This window comes from Neomonachus schauinslandi, chromosome 2, assembly GCF_002201575.2.
Source record: "Neomonachus schauinslandi chromosome 2, ASM220157v2, whole genome shotgun sequence".
Classification (NCBI taxonomy): Eukaryota; Metazoa; Chordata; class Mammalia; order Carnivora; family Phocidae; genus Neomonachus; species Neomonachus schauinslandi.
Genome location: NC_058404.1, coordinates 35,706,069 through 35,722,734, shown reverse-complemented (window position 1 = coordinate 35,722,734; position 16,666 = coordinate 35,706,069). Strand labels below are relative to the sequence as shown.

At 41.0% G+C, this 16,666-nt stretch overlaps 2 protein-coding genes across 3 annotated transcripts in view; one reads left to right on the top strand and one right to left on the bottom strand.

The window, feature by feature from the left end:
- Window positions 1–9,190, bottom strand: part of ADAM9 (ADAM metallopeptidase domain 9) — a 141,268-nt gene extending 132,078 nt beyond the window's left edge. The window contains exon 1 of the mRNA XM_044912805.1: window positions 9,039–9,190. Within this exon, the coding sequence (XP_044768740.1) occupies window positions 9,039–9,135 (97 nt within the window). The 5' untranslated portion in view covers window positions 9,136–9,190. The remainder of the gene's footprint in view (window positions 1–9,038) is intronic.
- Window positions 9,191–9,666: 476 nt separating this feature from the next.
- On the top strand, window positions 9,667–16,296 carry TM2D2 (TM2 domain containing 2). 2 transcript variants are annotated; one of them, XM_021681588.1, is made up of 4 exons: window positions 9,667–9,990; window positions 10,800–10,887; window positions 13,158–13,261; window positions 14,449–16,296. In XM_021681588.1, the coding sequence occupies exons 1-4, from the start codon at window positions 9,764–9,766 to the stop codon at window positions 14,660–14,662; spliced, it is 633 nt and encodes a 210-aa protein (XP_021537263.1). In that variant the 5' UTR covers window positions 9,667–9,763; the 3' UTR covers window positions 14,663–16,296. The 2 variants fall into 2 exon arrangements, with proteins under 2 accessions (XP_021537263.1, XP_021537262.1); XM_021681587.1 differs by having other exon boundaries at window positions 13,146–13,261.
- The last annotated feature ends 370 nt before the right edge of the window (window positions 16,297–16,666 follow it).

Sequence of the window (16,666 nt, the reverse complement as noted above, 5' to 3'; positions counted from 1 at the left end):
TGACACTTTATAGTCTCATATATGTGATATAATATTTCATAAATGCTATATTGCAGAGTTGATTAAAGTGAAAAGTAAGTCTCTCCCTTCATCCCACTCCCTTTAGGTAACTACTTTAAAAAATAATTATTTTATTATAGAAAATTTTAAACATACATAACAGCAGAGTGAATAATGAAGTCACATGTACCCATTACCCAACTTCAATATAATTTCATATGTATCTCCTCCCTCAAACATACACTATTTTTTTTTTTAAGATTTTATTTATTTATTTGAGAGAGAGAGAATGAGAGAGAGCACATGAGAGGGGGGAGGGTCAGAGGGAGAAGCAGACTCCCTGCCGAGCAGGGAGCCCGATGCGGGACTCGATCCAGGGACTCCAGGATCATGACCTGAGCCGAAGGCAGTCGCTTAACCAACTGAGCCACCCAGGCGCCCAAACATACACTATTTTGATACAAATCCTAGACATCATATAATTTTGTTCCTGAATATCCTGAATGAATCTCTAAGACATAAGGACTTTAAAAAAGAAACCTTATCCACAATATGGTTATTACACATAAAAAAATTAACAATAATTTTTCAGGATCATCAAAATTTCCCTGTTTCAGAATTTTTTTTTTCCATTGATTTGTTGAATTAGGATCCAAACAGGTCCATACATTTATAAGGCTCTTTAACTTATGGAAGTCCTTTCTTCCCCCCACCCTCTTTTGGGCATTTATTTGTGAAAGAAATTCCACTTAATGAAATTATTTCATACATTGATCCACTGAATGAAAAATGTGTGTTCCTCCCTCAGGCTTTCTGTTTGTGTATTCTAGTCTTAAGCCTTCTCATACTGAATGTGTTTAGACATATACAGACATACAGAGATATGGAGCATTGAGATAAGGACTTGCAACTTATCTCCTGCACCCCTCAATGTCTGTATTGTTTGAATTTGTTTTTACAATGAGTAATTCGTAATCCCTGTATTACTTTTGAAATTATAAGGGGGAAAAGAGTATTTGTTCAATAAAAAGGCATAATCTATTTAAAGTACTGATTATCTAGCATCTCCCAAAGCTCCTGCCTTTTCATCAGCCTTACTAAACTCACACCTACAAGGCTCCATTCTTTCTTACCTGGTCTCCCTACTCCCACTCTCCTCCTTTGGAACCAACCTGGGTGCTCATTCACTCATTAAGTTTTATGCCCCTCAGATTTCTCAAATACAGATTAAAATGAAGCACTTACAGCTAACTTTCTCCGATATCACTGTATATAAAAATGTCTATAATCTTATCTAGTTTGGGACTTTAAAAGATACAACAGGAAAATAAATTGTATCCTATCCAATACAATACATATCATACTAACAGTTTTCAAACTCTTTACCCACCTTTAAACCCCTTATGTCTTTATAATATGGCATATAATGCTATCTAAAGATGGCTTCAAGTCATTACATAAAAACACCAGAAATGGACTCCAATACTCACAGTAAAGTGACCATGGGCTAATCCAAAGCATATTTATGACCTACTATAATAAAATATCATTCAGATATTTGGAGTTGTTAATTGGGAAACCATGTCAAAAGAAATCCATGACCCATAGATGCAGGCTTCACTAGATAGAAATATCCTTAATCCTATATTAACTGAGGTACAGGACTACTTCCTCACCCAGAATAAATCTTTCAATGACCTTTGTTGTTTTCAAATTCCTAAAAATACAAGTTTCAGTATTACCCTAATTTCACTCTGGATGATGATAATCTGTTCAACCACTAGGACAGGCACCTGAAAAGTGAGGTTATGGAACTAGACTCTTGGGCTCTCCGGGCAATAGAAATTGATAAGAAGCCAAACAGGAATTTTCTTTTTCTTTTTTTTTTTTTAAGATTTTATTTATTTATTTGACAGAGAGAGACAGCGAGGGAGGGAACACAAGCAGGGGGAGTGGGAGAGGAAGAAGCAGGCTCCCCAAGGAGCAGGGAGCCCGACGAGGGGCTTGATCCCAGGACCCTGGGATCATGACCTGAGCCGAAGGCAGACGCCCAACGACTGAGCCACGCAGGTGCCCCCAAACAGGAATTTTCAAGCAAGGCTTTTATCAGGGGCTTCTGAGGGAGCAAAAGGCAGACTGCACAAAGCAAAGTGTCCTTGGGCTGGCTCCCTGAACAATGGCCAGGCAAAGTTTTTAGAGCAGCTGAGGTGGGAAAGGAGTGACAACTAAGCATGTAGGGGTGGGGAAATACAGGAAATTGGGCCCACAGACACAGTTGACAAACCATGCTTCATATACAGTATGTTTCATTTGCATGTTAAGTTTCCACCTCTGGGCAAAATTTTTAGCATTATATTGAGGAGAAAAGCCAGCAAAAAGTCAGAGCTGGGGTCCATTTGGCTCTGACTGGTCTGGTCTGGTTTTTGTAGGACCACACCTGGTGTAAATTGGGTCCTGGAGCTTGTTTCCAGCTTGTGGTTTCTGACTTCCTGTTCACATACAGCCACCTACAAGCTGACTAGAGAAATGGGTTATTGCCATTGGTGCTGTGCGGGGGCCCGATTTTTCTGCAAGTGGCTGTTCTGTCTCAGTAGTGCAAATAGTTGGCAGGAATAAAATTCTTTTAGCAGGTAATAGATTAGACACTGTGTGACAAAAAGTAAATCATTGTATACATTTATTTGCAACTTCCTGTGACTTGAGAATTATTTCACACTAAAAAGTTTTTTAAGTAAATCATTACAGGCAAGGATATATATGCTAACAGGTTCAGGGAACTGTTAACACTAGAAGCTAAACAATAAAGAAAACTCAAGTTTTTTCATTACAACTCAGAAGAAACATCACAAAGGAAAAGAAACGTCTCAGAAAAGAGAACTACAATTGGGCAGGCAGTTATTTAAAGAGCTTTCAATTTGAAACAGGTTAAATGACTTTATTTTTTTTTGTCAGGTCTGAAACTATGGATCTTTCTGTGAGGCTGTTAACAAAGAGTAACAATCTAATATAGGAAAACAAGATACAACATTCTTTCTGTCCTTCTCATTTTAAAGCATAATTCTTGTTAGAAAAAAACACCACCACAATTAATCATTTGTTTTTAATAAGACTTTCAAAATTATAGCACCCAAAAATAACTTCTGTATGTATAGCTGTTATTCCAATACTGACTTCTTGGTTTTAAAATCCAAGGATCTTTCTGAGTGCCATAAGGAGCTCCAAAATATCATAAGAAATGTACATATTTTTTCCCAAATTCCTTTTTTTATTTTTTAATCCCAAATAGTAGCAACTTTCTCACAAGAACCAAAATAACATGTTTCCCATGTTACTATAAAGGAAGTGCATGCACATTATTTGTATAAAGCTTCAGCCTCGGCACTGCTGACAGAAAATTCTTTGCTGTGGGGGGTTACCTTGTGCAATGTAGGATGTTCAGTAGCATTCATGGCCTCTACCCACTAGATGCCAGAAGAACCATCAGTGTTGGTTCTTCTGCCCCAGAATGCCTTCTAGGGGCAAAACTACCTCCAGCTGAAAACCACTATAAGACTATAGTTCACAACAAAATTAAAAATCTTAATACAATCAACTAGCAGAGGATACAAATTTGTTATTTTTGAATTTGACAGAATAAGCACACCGTCAAAAATCACATTACTAGGAAACATGGGCTGGAGATAAAAATAAGAGCTGAAACATGAAACTTAAAGAGTCTTCAACTTAGTGAAAGAAAGGGGTGTTAGTTGCACTTCTTTATTCCTCTTAACTCCTTAGGTCTTTTTATGAACTGTGTTTTGAAGGAAGTCTATGTTTCATAATAGTAACTGTAGTACAGGGAAACAAGTTAAAAGAATTCTACTTAATTGCAAAGCAAATAAATGTGAACAAAAGTCATGGGCTTTTCTCCTTTCCTTCCTGCCTATTATGTAAACAGCCACCTTTAAATACTTTCACTATAGAAGATAAACCTGAGTTCCACATAGAGCATGAATAAAATAATTTTGTTCCCCGAATTATTTCAAAAGAGAAATTATTGTAATTAAATCTATAAAACCCTGTTCCTTTGGGCCACGTATTTCCATTCCATTCACAAGGTCAACCCCAAATAAGTATATATCATATATTAATAACTATATTCAAAAATATTTATAATCTCAATTGCTATGTCTTACCTTCTTACATTTTTTGAGTGTTATAATTTTTTTTTTTTACATTTACCCATCTTCACATTTAAAAAGAAACAGAGCTTTTGCTGTTGTTTGTTTTTAAGTGCCCCTATGGGAAAACCCCACCAACCACTTCTAAGACTTAATGCCCTCGAGAACTTAAGTTCCTCTAGCAAGGAATTTCAGTTTCTTGAGACAAAGGACAATACCTTATAAGGACAATATAATTTATGGATCACGTGTTTCCTGCTCTGGTACAGTAAGTATTCGATGACTACGTGTTGAGTAAATGACTTATCTTTACGGCCATTCATAATAGATCTCCTAACTGTTAATCATCATGTACAACCTGAATTAAGCTTTATTTTCATCATTAATATCTTTTATGCCAATTCTCCAGAAATCCATGTGGTCCACACATTTGTCATTTTAACGTCAATGCTCTATTTCATTGTATGGCTCTGTTATAGGCTGCTTAGCCACCCCTCTCGGATAGCTGGGATCCGAGTTTCTACTCACAAAGGTTTCTAATGTATCAGTGAAGCCAATGGAGCAGCTCTCCAGGGGTCTACTTGCATAAGGGTTCTCCGGAGCTACTAAAAAAGGAAGGGGGAAAAACCTCCTAAAATGAATTAAACCATGAAAAATCTCATTAAAAGAAAAATGTGTCGATGGGAAAAAGGCACTTCCCATATACTGTCCTACAGTATAACAAATGTCTGGCAGTGGCATCATGTTTACTTCTTATAAACTAAGATACTCGAATTCTTATGTTAAGATAAACATAAACAAATACAAAAACATACTGCATACTTAAAAACTGACCAAATTAAGCGAACTTCTCAGGTTTCCTAACTCATTCTTAAAAGGTCTGATTCAAGCAGTATCTCACACATGATCACTTCAGAAAAATGATTTGACTAAAATAACAATGTCACAAAATGAGAAATAAACTAGAATAATCTCTCAATATGCAAAAAAGATTGTACAATTCAAAGTGATACCAGGAGGACTAGATCTACTTTTGAGGCAGTCCTAGAGCACTGACTCAAAGGACAGCATAACTCCAAGACTCTGAGATATACTACATATCAAAAGGAAAAAAATAGGAGGCTATCTATGTCATTATATCTGAGGTTGTGCATATTCCAAGAAAAAGTTCTCAGTTACTTAGAGGTTGCACCTTCGGAGAAATTCTATAATAAACCAGGATTTTTAACAAAAACAAATATAAAGTCAACTTTGGTGAGATAAAATTTAAAATGCTTTTTGAAAATTGTCTGGAACCCAGCAACTTGTTTTGCATATATTTCAATTATAAATGTTTTCTTTTTTACTTAAAAGTTGGAAAGCAGGGGCGCCTGGGTGGCTCAGTCGTTAAGTGTCTGCCTTCGGCTCAGGTAATGATCCCAGGGTCCTGGGATCGAGCCCCGCATCGGGCTCCCTGCTCGGCGGGAAGCCTGCTTCTCCCTCTCCCACTCCCCCTGCTTGTGTTCCCTCTCTCACTGTGTCTCTCTCTGTCAAATAAATAAAATCTTAAAAAAAAAAAAAAGCTGGAAAGCAAAACTACCTTTAAATTTAAAAGACTGCTTTCTCCTTTACAGCAAAAACACAAAGATATCAAATTCAAATAATTTGCTGGCACCCAAAACAAAATTAGAATGGACTTAAGTTCTTACTATGTAGTTTGTTTTATAGTGATTCACCATGAGTAAGCTTTAAAACTCAATGTTTTTAGAATGCTAGTCTTTAAAAAAGAAAAAAAAATTCTAGGTCTGCATCATAATTACTACCTTAAAAAAGAAAATTGGAAAAGGTTCCATACCCAATTCCTTTGTTATTTTTTCACAATGATATAAAGTTACCTTTGTCAGCCTCTGTTTTTTTGTTGTTTTTTTTTTAAGTTTACTGTAAGTGTCAGCCCTTTGGAATTTATACTGCATTTCCTCATTGACAGAACGTTATAAATGGTAGTGAAGATCCTACCAAAACCTATTCAACTTCTAGTGTAACTAATGTGTGGGTGGTACTTACTGAGTCCTCAAATTCCTCCTCATTAACAGAAAATGTTTCACTGCATGTTTTAAACATCCTGTATTGCAAAAATTTAGTCAGCTGATTTTGGAGGAACATTCCCCTAGAGAAACATGAGTTGACTCACTGCTCACTATTATAAAAGCCTCTCAACTGGTCTCTCCCAGCCTCCAGTCTCTTCCTCCTGTATTGTCCTCCACTGCTTTGCCAGTTATCTTAATCGTAAATCTAGTTATGTCATATCGTATTTGAAAAACCTTGTTGCCCAAAGAACTTCCTACAGGGTAAAGTCCAAACCCCTTAGCATAGAAGGCGCTCCCCAACGGTATTTCTTCCTTGCCTCCCTTTCATGTAGACCACCTGCAGACATTCTCTTCATTCCCTAACAAGTCATGTTCTTTTATCCCTCCACACTCTTGCAAAAACTGTTTTCTTAGAACTCACTCATATCCTTTGACTTGAACATTCCCTGATGTAGATGAGTTCAAGTAACACTTAATACTGTAAACTTCCCCCAAGGTTTTATACATCTCCCAGAATGTATAAAACCTTCGGAGAAATTCTATAATGCACATTTGGTCACCCTATGCCCCTCCATAAGCATTAAGCATGGTGTTTTACAGGAACTCGATAAATGTTGACTAAATTTTGAAAGCATACCCACGCTTAAATGAAGGATTGGCCATAAATTGTTAAAGCCATGGTTAAAACCCATAAGGAGGGCGCCTGGGTGGCTCAGTCGGTTAAGCGGCTGAGAGAGAGAGAGAGAGAGAGAGAGCATGAGAGGGCGCCTGGGTGGCTCAGTCGGTTAAGCGGCTGCCTTCGGCTCAGGTCATGATCCCAGAGTCCTGGGATCGAGCCCCGCATCGGGCTCCCTGCTCAGCGGGAAGCCTGCTTCTCCCTCTCCCACTCCCCCTGCTTGTGTTCCCTCTCTCACTGTCTCTCTCTCTCTGTCAAATAAATAAATAAAATCTTTAAAAAAAAAAAAAACCCATAAGGATATCCTAGGGCCGCGTGGGTGGCTCAGTCTGTTAAGCATCTTGACTTCAGTGCAGGTCATCATCCCAGAGTCCTGGGATCCAGCCCTGATTGGGGCTCCCTGCTCTGCATGTAGTCTGCTTCTCCCTCTCTTTCTGCCCACATCTCTCATGCTCTCTCTCTCTCTCAAATAAATAAATACAATCTTAAAATTAAAAAAAAAATCCTAAGGATCTTCCATTCACCTGTATGCAAGTATCCAATAATACATAAACATTAAAAATACAGTCTTATTTATATTTGCAAACACAGAGAATCATGGATTACTAAAACTCCAAATGTAGGGGCGCCTGGGTGGCTCAGTCGTTAAGCGTCTGCCTTCAGCTCAGGTCATGATCCCAGGGTTCTGGGATCCAGCCCCGCATCGAGCCCCGCATCGAGCCCCGCATCGAGCCCCGCATCGAGCCCCGCATCAAGCCCCGCATCGGGCTCCCTGCTCGGCGGGAAGCCCGCTTCTCCCTCTCCCTCTACTGTGTTCCCTCTCTCGCTCTCTCTCTCTGTCAAATAAATAAATAAATAAATAAATAAATAAATAAAATCTTTAAAACTCCAAATGTGTATTGTACTTCACCTTATAGATTGGTAAATGTTAACCGTCTATGAAAAGCACAGCAAAAACAGTGTTAGCCAGAAAAGATATGGTGTCTTCCCATTCACTGAAGTTTCAGTATTTAGAGCTTCAGAATTCCGACTACGAGCCAAATTTACTTAATTGCAAAAAAAAAAAAAAAGAGAGATACAAAAAAATGTAATTAGTTTCCTGAAGGTCAGCAGTCCTACATGGAAATCTTCCATCATCACCTCTGAGCAACTCTCAAGGCAACCTTTAATAAAAACCCTCATTCTCCATCATACTTCACGGCTAATAAAGAAAATAAGAGCCATGCAAACAATAATTTAATGCAAAAGCCAAAATAAACGAAGCTGTTTCCAGAAAGAAGCTATAGAGTGTTAGCAATTTGTTTCCACTACGTTTGGGCATCTCCAGGATAAAAACCTTACATATTCAAGGAAGTTTCACAATTCAAAAGCAATCTCACATAAACGATTTAATTCTTACCATAATCCCGTGATTTAAACAGAGCAGGGATTATTTTTACGGATTTACGGTATTACGAACCCTGTAAAAATGCAGATAAAAAGACCGTTTGGCTATAGAAACATAGCACTTCGCTTCCAAAAATAAGTACTCTTTTCTGTAACAACAAAATGGCCCAAGACAAATGAGCAACCCCCCTTTATTCCATCACTAAATTTAGTTCGGTGGACATACTAGAGACTCCGCTATTAAAATGAACGTCAAAATTTCAAATTATGATAACCTGGAGCAAAAGTTCCATCTCCCGGTCTCTTTCCAAGTGACATTAACTCCACAAGCAAAACCAAGCTCCATTTCTCAAAGCAGTTTAAACAAGAACACACCCTCGGCGCCCACTCAGACTCCAAGGCTTTCAGCCGACTCCCTGAGGTCTGAGTCGGTCCCAGAGAAGTCCCAAGAGAGTCTGGAGAACCCAGTTTTGGGCGAGATGGGGGTGGGGCGCACTGCAAAAGGCTCTGCCAAGCCGGAGACGGAGTCAAAGGGACGGGGCAGGAGGACACTGCTAAGAAGGGTTTGGGGCGCCAGACCCCGAGCCTCGGGTCCGAGCACTCTCCACACACAGCTGGAGCGGCTCCGCCTCCCGACCCCAGTCCGGTCCCCAGCCAGGCCCCTCCGCTCCCAGGCACTATAGGGTAACTCGGAGCGTCCCAGCCCTAGGAAACAGAAATCTCAGAGGTCCCTGGGGGGCGAACACCCACCTGGCCGAGCCCCACCGAGAACTGGGCCCACCAAGCCAAACAGCAGCAGCCACTGGAGCCGGAGGACCCCAAAGGGCGAGGCCGCGCCCGATCCCATCGCGGCAGATCCCGCAGGTTCCACTCAACACTCGGTCGCCTCCGCCTCCGCTTGCTCCATCATTTCCCAGCCCTGCCGGGGCCCCAGAGCTGGCCGGGATGCGCGCGCCCGAGACGAACACGCGCTCGGCACTGACGCAACTCGGCTCCTGTCCGAGCTCGCTCCCGACATCGCACTCCCTACGCTGACGTAAAGAAAAATCCAGTCGCCGGCGGGAGAAGGAGATTTCTGTCCCGGCCGCTAAAACCCTCACTAGCCTGCCCCGCCCCTTCACACTCGCTGCCCCGCCCGCTGCCAGTCACGTCCCGCCCTCTCTGCTCCCAGGCCCGCCTACTTTGGGCGTAGAAGGACCTGATTGGAGGAAACACTAGGAGTAAAAGGAGGTGGAACGCGAGACCCAGAAGTAGAATTAAGGAGCAGAAATGAAGGGCAGCCCCGTCCCCCTGCGCAGCCTTTTCTGATTGGCTTGCGGGCGTTAGGCGGAGCGTCGAGCTGCGCGCCCATTGGCTGCTTGGTGGCGAGGAGTGAGGCTCGGCGGAGAGGCCTGACCAGGCAGGGCTTGCTTGGGTTGGATGTGCCGGCCAGGCTTTGTGGTTGAGGTTGGGTCTCAGCCACTGGGCCCGGGAAGATGGTGCTAGGTGGTTGCCCGGTGAGTTACCTACTTCTGTGCGGCCAGGCGGCTTTGCTGCTGGGGAATCTACTTCTGCTGCACTGTGTCTCTCGGAGCCATTCGCACAACGCTACCGCCGAACCCGAGCTCACATCCGCTGGCGCCGCCCACCCAGAGGGCTCCGCCGGCGCTCCGAGCTGGGAATATGGCGACCCCCACTCTCCAGTCATCCTTTGCTCTTACCTGTAAGCTATCCAGTCGTCGAGGCGGAGTTGGAGATGGGGCCAGGGATATATGGGTGTTGGGATGGGGGGAAGGGAGGCTGCTTTTTTTTTTTTCAGACCCTCTCCACCTGAGGACCTGATAGTCAACACGCGGGAGGTAAATTTCATGACAGGTTTCTCACTCCTCTCACCCATGCAGGGGAAAACCTTGTGTGTCGGTGGTAGATCCTTTGGGAGCCCAAAAGAGGAGAACTAGGGCGGAGTGACATCATACAGTCTCCGGAAGAAGGGTACGAGGTTGTGCCTTCTCTATCGTGCTTCCTTTAACGAAGGAGAATCCATCGTAGGTGCTAGTTATGAGGCACAAATAGAGTAAATTACTTGTTCCTGCCTACAAGGCACTTTCTTTTAAAAAGCAGTATCCTAACCCTTGCAGAACCAACGGTTCTGCATTTTTAACATCTCTTTTTAGTCAATGAGAAAAGGCGTTTGGGAAATGCAAAGAGAACTGGGAATCCTTTAGCTTCAATTTTGCTCCCATAGCCTTGTGGCTCTTTGCCTAGGAAAGGGAGAAAGCCATGGGAGAAGTAGAATCCATGTAGAAATAGAACCAGAAGCACTCCCCTTCCCAATAAAAGGATCATTTGGATGGCTATTTGACCTGCTGTTCTTCAGTCTAACTGATAGCATCTCTTGCCTTGGGGATCAGTCAGAATTAAACCCTAAGAAACTTGAAGAAATCTCTTGCCTGTTTTTATTATATACACGTAAACAGCCATTTGCAAAAACTATATGAGAATGATGGTCATGATCTTACTGGTGATTTACAGACCTGATGAATTTATAGAATGTGACGACCCAGTGGATCATGTTGGAAATGCAACTGCATCCCAGGAACTCGGTTATGGTTGTCTCAAGGTGGGTTTTTATTTTGTTTTATAAGCAAACTCTTCCATAGAGAAATAGTACTGAGTAAATGCTGTTACAAAAAAGTATAAGGGGTATGAAGTTACCTATTTGTAGACTTCATTAGAATGACTTACTGGAAATTTCCAGCATGGCCAGCATCAGTGACTGAACATTTCGTTTCCTTAGGAAGAAGCAATGTCTGTCCCAAACTACCCAGGTGCACAGACCAACCTGTCTTTGGTTCTTTGGGCTGAGATTGACTAATTTAAAGCTATTATGTCACCTCTTCATTATTCTTCAAGTGTGCACTTTCCTAAAAGAACAAAGGAAGGCTTATGCACTTTCTAAAACCACTATTGGATTGAGCTGTATCTTTGTTACACATGCATCTGGGGCAAAGCTCCTTTTGCCAATGATCTTTCTTTTCACAAGGCAAGCAGTTTCCACCATATCCTTAGGAAATAGATGGGGTCTATCAGTATCTGCCTTTGTAGGAGGTTATAGTATTCAAGGAGAAGCCTTTGGTAACAATGGCCTCTTGGAATGGAAAAAAACCATTCAGTTCCATAATAACATCCTAGTTAGTCTTCCCAAAACCAGTGAAGTTCATGTACCTCCTCCTCATTCTGCATAATGCAATTCAAGATTCAATCAGGTGGAAGAGAGTTATGGGAAAACATGGTTTGTACTAAATCAGAGACAGAGGAATAAACCTGAAAGTAGTAAGACCAAAAAGGCAACTCTTAGTGCAGTCATGGGTAAAGAAATATTTTCGGGGCGCCTGGGTGGCTCAGTCATTAAGCGTCTGCCTTCAGCTTAGGTCATGATCCCAGGGTCCTGGGATCGAGCCCCGCGTCGGGCTCCCTGCTCGGCGGGAAACCTGCTTCTCCCTCTCCCCCTCCCCCTGCTTGTGTTCCCTCTCTCACTGTGTCTCTGTCAAATAAATAAAATCTTTATTAAAAAAAAGGAATATTTTCAATACAATGAGATTTTGTTCTGTTGATAATTACCAAAGAAGCTTTTGAAGGTTTGAGTTAGCGTTGTATAGAGATCACTTACTTTTGCCCATTTTATTTTTTTTTAAAGATTTATTTATTCATTTGAGAGAGAGAGAGAGAGCAAGGGGGGTGAGGGGGGCAGAGGGAGAGAATTTCAAGCAAACTCCCTGCTGAGCGTGGAGCATGGATGCAGGACTTGATCCCATGACCCCGAGACCACGACCTGAGCCGAAATCAAGAGACAGATGCTCAACCAAATGAGCCACCCAGGTGCCCCTACTTTTGCCCATTATAATTAAAAACTGAGTTGATCCTGTCAGGCCACTCAAACTGCCACTTTCCCCAGAAGTCCTAGACGACCCATACTCAGGCACCTGAATCCCAGGGGAGGTATGATTTCCAACTCCCTTTCCTTTGAGGAATGCACCAATGAAAATAATAGTGAAGTACTTAATAAGGTGCCAGTGGAGAATGTACAGTTGTGCTTTCTCTGCTAGAATTCAGTTACATAAATGGTAAGAAGTCCTGTTCTGAAATTTTTTTTTTAATATTTTATTTATTTATTTGACAGAGAAAGACACAGCGAGAGAGGGAACACAAGCAGGGGGAGTGGGAGAGGGAGAAGCAGGCTTCCCGCCGAGCAGGGAGCCCGATGCGGGGCTCGATCCCAGGACCCTGGGATCAGGGCCTGAGCCAAAGGCAGACACTTAACGACTGAGCCACCCAGGCGCCCGTTCTGAAATTTTTTGCTGAAATTTAAACTTATACAGGAATGTACTATAGCTATATGATAATCACACATTCACAAACTAAGAAAAGTTCTGAGTCAGATGATATTCTGAGGTCTTTTCCTAATTATATTCATTTGTATTATATATAAAACAGCCCTCTAATACACATTCACGTTTTAAATACCCATTCCCAAATGCTCAGTAATGTGCTCTTTCCTGTAAATATAGGATAATTAAAACATTGTGTCCATCTATTCTAAGTGGCATTTAATGAAACTGATTATAAATTTTTTCACTATATTAAAGAAGCTAGTCACAAAGAAGAAGAAAAAGTTTATTTAAAACAACATACAATTAGGGTGGAACAATTTAAAATCACTTGAATCACTGAATTCCTTGCTCTTGAACACAGCTTTACCCCAATTTTGTTAGTATAATTATTGTCCTGAGTCACCTCTTATTAATGAATATAAAGATCTATTTTGTGTAACTTGCTTTGGTGAGTTTGGGTTGTTTTGTTTTGGTTGTTACACCACAGTTTGGTGGACAGGCCTACAGTGACGTGGAACACACTTCTGTCCAGTGCCGGGCCCTCGATGGGATTGAGTGTGCCAGTCCTAGGACCTTCCTACGGGAGAATAAACCTTGTATAAAGTAAGTGTTACTTTGATTGGGGTAGTTGGTACTTGGATAGAGGTAGAGCTGTTTTCCATGTCATCTCGTGATGTGACTTTTTCTTTTATCTTAAGTGTTAAAGGGGCAACATGATTACTACTGTGCATAATCCATGGACAGGGGCGATGTGGTTATAAACAGAAAGGACACTGGACTTAAGATCCTAGAGGCCATTAGTTCTAAATGTCTCTTTCATCAACTAGCTAAGTGCCTGTGGAAGCCCAGAGACTCTGTCCCTCACCTACAAAATAAAGGAGTTGGACCAGTTGATCTAGCTCCAAAATTCCTATGATAGACCTAAATCCTGTAAAAATAGCCTTAGTATTTGGGGAATAAAGGTTTTAGTTTATTTTTTTTTAAGATTTTATTTATTTATTTGTCAGAGAGAGAGAGAGCACAAGCAGGGGGAGCAGCCGGAAGAGGGAGAAGCAGGCTCCCCACTGAGCAGGGAGCCCGATGCAGGACTCGATCCCAGGACCCTGGGATCAAGAAATGAGCGGAAGGCAGACACTTAACCGGCTGAGCCACGCAGGCGTCCCAGAGGAATAAAGGTTTTGTTATGAAAAGTGTGGCGCTCTCTCCTGGAAAATAAGTTTATCTTAAAGAATTAGGGTCATTTCTGTAAATTTTGCTGGAAGGCACAGAATGTATTTATATCAGTTGCTAATGGAGAGTCTGTGGTGTTTAGTGACGATATTGGAGCAGTTGCAATGGAGTGTTAATCGCAGTATGTAAGACCTAAGTCCTTATTGAAGAAACCTCATTTTTAGTTGCCACAAAACAACAGAAGGGTATATGGAGATCGGTGTTCATCTGAGGAAAGATGACGACATTTCCTTAGAGAACTGCATTCAGAAGTGCAGCCTCAGGAAAGGAGTCTGAGTCGGGGAGGGATGTGGGCCCAGACCCTACTCCTCCCAGGATGCCTACAGAGCATATGTGCTTGATTATTTCTTGTCCAATCCAACTCAGTATTTGTTCCTTTCTTTATGTCCTAGGTAGTACTCTTTTGAGAGCCCAGGCCAACTCGAGATTTTCTTTTTGGGGAGGATAAGAGGCCACAGAAGGACTACTGCACCATCTTTTCTCTTATGTTAAATTCATTAGTCACTAAGTGTTTTAATTTTCATGGGGTAAACATCTTCCTTTTCATTCCTTCTGTCTAGATACACGGGACACTACTTCATAACCACTTTGCTCTATTCCTTCTTCCTGGGATGTTTCGGAGTGGACCGTTTCTGTCTGGGACACACTGGCACAGCAGTAGGAAAGCTGTTGACACTTGGAGGACTTGGGATTTGGTGGTTTGTTGACCTTATTTTGCTTATTACTGGAGGGCTGATGCCAAGTGATGGCAGCAATTGGTGCACTGTTTACTAAAAAGAGCTGTTGTCATGGCCCAGAGAGGCATGTCTTCCTACAGGCTTAAAACTCTTCCTTGATAGCAGACCTGATTATTACTTTCCCTCCCTGGAGGGAATCGGTTTGGTTAGGAAGGTTTCTTTGGACTCTGGGTTTTCAACCCAAATTTTACCTTGCAGACTAGAAATGACAAGCAAACAGTGTTTGGGAATCAAGTGTGTACCTTTCCTCCATACAAAATATAAAGGCTAGTGACTAATAAGTTGCAGAGGGGTTTCCATGCTGTATTTCTATGCATTGCTGTATCTTCAATACTTTGGAGCAAGTGGACCCAACAAGATGAGCAAAGTGAATATTTTTAGCCTTGTGCCTTTTGTGACCCTGAATCTTCATGCAGAGGAGATCTGAAGCTAAACCAATGAAAATCTTCAGCAGAAGTAAAATGGCCATGGATTTTAATACAAACTGAAATTCTGACTTTCTGAATTTAAATTGTGGAATAAATTTTGCCAGCCTGGAATGCTGTTTGGTATTTTCAATAAGTAGAGTGAGACTCAAAATTCTGTATGTTTTGCTAAAAGCTAGGCATTTGAAATGAACCACTCTACTAATAAACCCTATTGTTACATCATTATTATGCTCCAGAGGCAGTATATGCAGTACAATAATTTCTTCATTTCAATTATAATTTGAAAGCCCAACAATAATCAGGTCTGTCTGGGTTAAGCTATCCTCTTGGCTATCCTATCTAAAAATTAATTATTTATGAGTTCAGAGAGCCTATGTTGTAGGCTGGTAAAAAAGATCTCCTACAACTAACTATAAAACTATTCACAATTATGTTAGGTAAGTTGTAAAGCCTCGTACCTTTGGGGGGAAAAAAAAAGCAAAATAGATTCTTACTTAAAGGACAGAATTACTGAGTATTGGGTGGAGTCAGGATGTGATTTATGGGGGCAAAAAGAACACATTCGTTCAAAATAAACATGGTACCAGAAGCTCTCGCTGTGGACTACCAGAGTCCATTGTCGGGAAAAAGAGACAGCCAAGCTTTTGCATTCCCAAATCACTGGGAATAAAAGGAAATGTTCTGAATTATAAGTTCGGAGAAACTTAGTTCCCATCCTTTGCAATTTAAGTTGAAAAGAACTTTTAAATATGAAGTAAAAGGAGGACTTTTCAGACAAGTCGAACTAAGAGCCCGATATTTGGGATAAATTCTAGAAACAATCAAGGTAGAACTACTCAAATGTTACTCTCCTAATAGTTGACTTAAAGAACCAAGAATCACAGTTAAATTGATACTGGATATGCTCTATCATTATGAAGCAGCTTTTCTAAAAGTTTCAGCTTTATTATCCCTGATTATTACGATTACTGTTCTTATATTATTAAATGGTGAATGTGTAAAAATTAAAACAAATTATTCTGTCTTGAAAATTCTGTACCACATTGAACTTAACCTTGTTTGTAACAGTAATAATTGGTAGATTCTTATTTATAATGTCCGTACTATAAGTATATAGTATTTTTTAAATTGTTGGAGATCGTAAAGAAACCGGACCCCCTCCCCAGGAAAAAATGCACATAAACAAAATTTTGCATAGAATTTAAGGAGATGCCATATTTAAAAAAAAAAAAAATCCTAACTTGTAAGAAAAATCTGGAAAACAAATTAAAATCTTAGCGAAGAAAATAAGGTACTACTCTAAGCCACAAATCCTGCCTCATCTTAATACTTGTCAAAAAAAAATCTCCTCAGGATATTCACAAACCCCATCAAAAGCTATTTTCTTTAAAAACACCAACACTTTGGCAGCTTTCAGACTCAAATCACTAATGTTGCCAGGAGGACAAGCGTGGGTAAGAAGGTCAAAGTCTGTAAGTTATTGAAGGATCTGTCCTATAAAAGAAGCCTTCTCCCAGTCAGAAAGCTTTTGGAGACCACTGCCAGGGTGATCATGAGAATCTAGTATTTCTCTGTGACAATCTGCAGTTGTCAGTTTGAATTTGACTTACAAA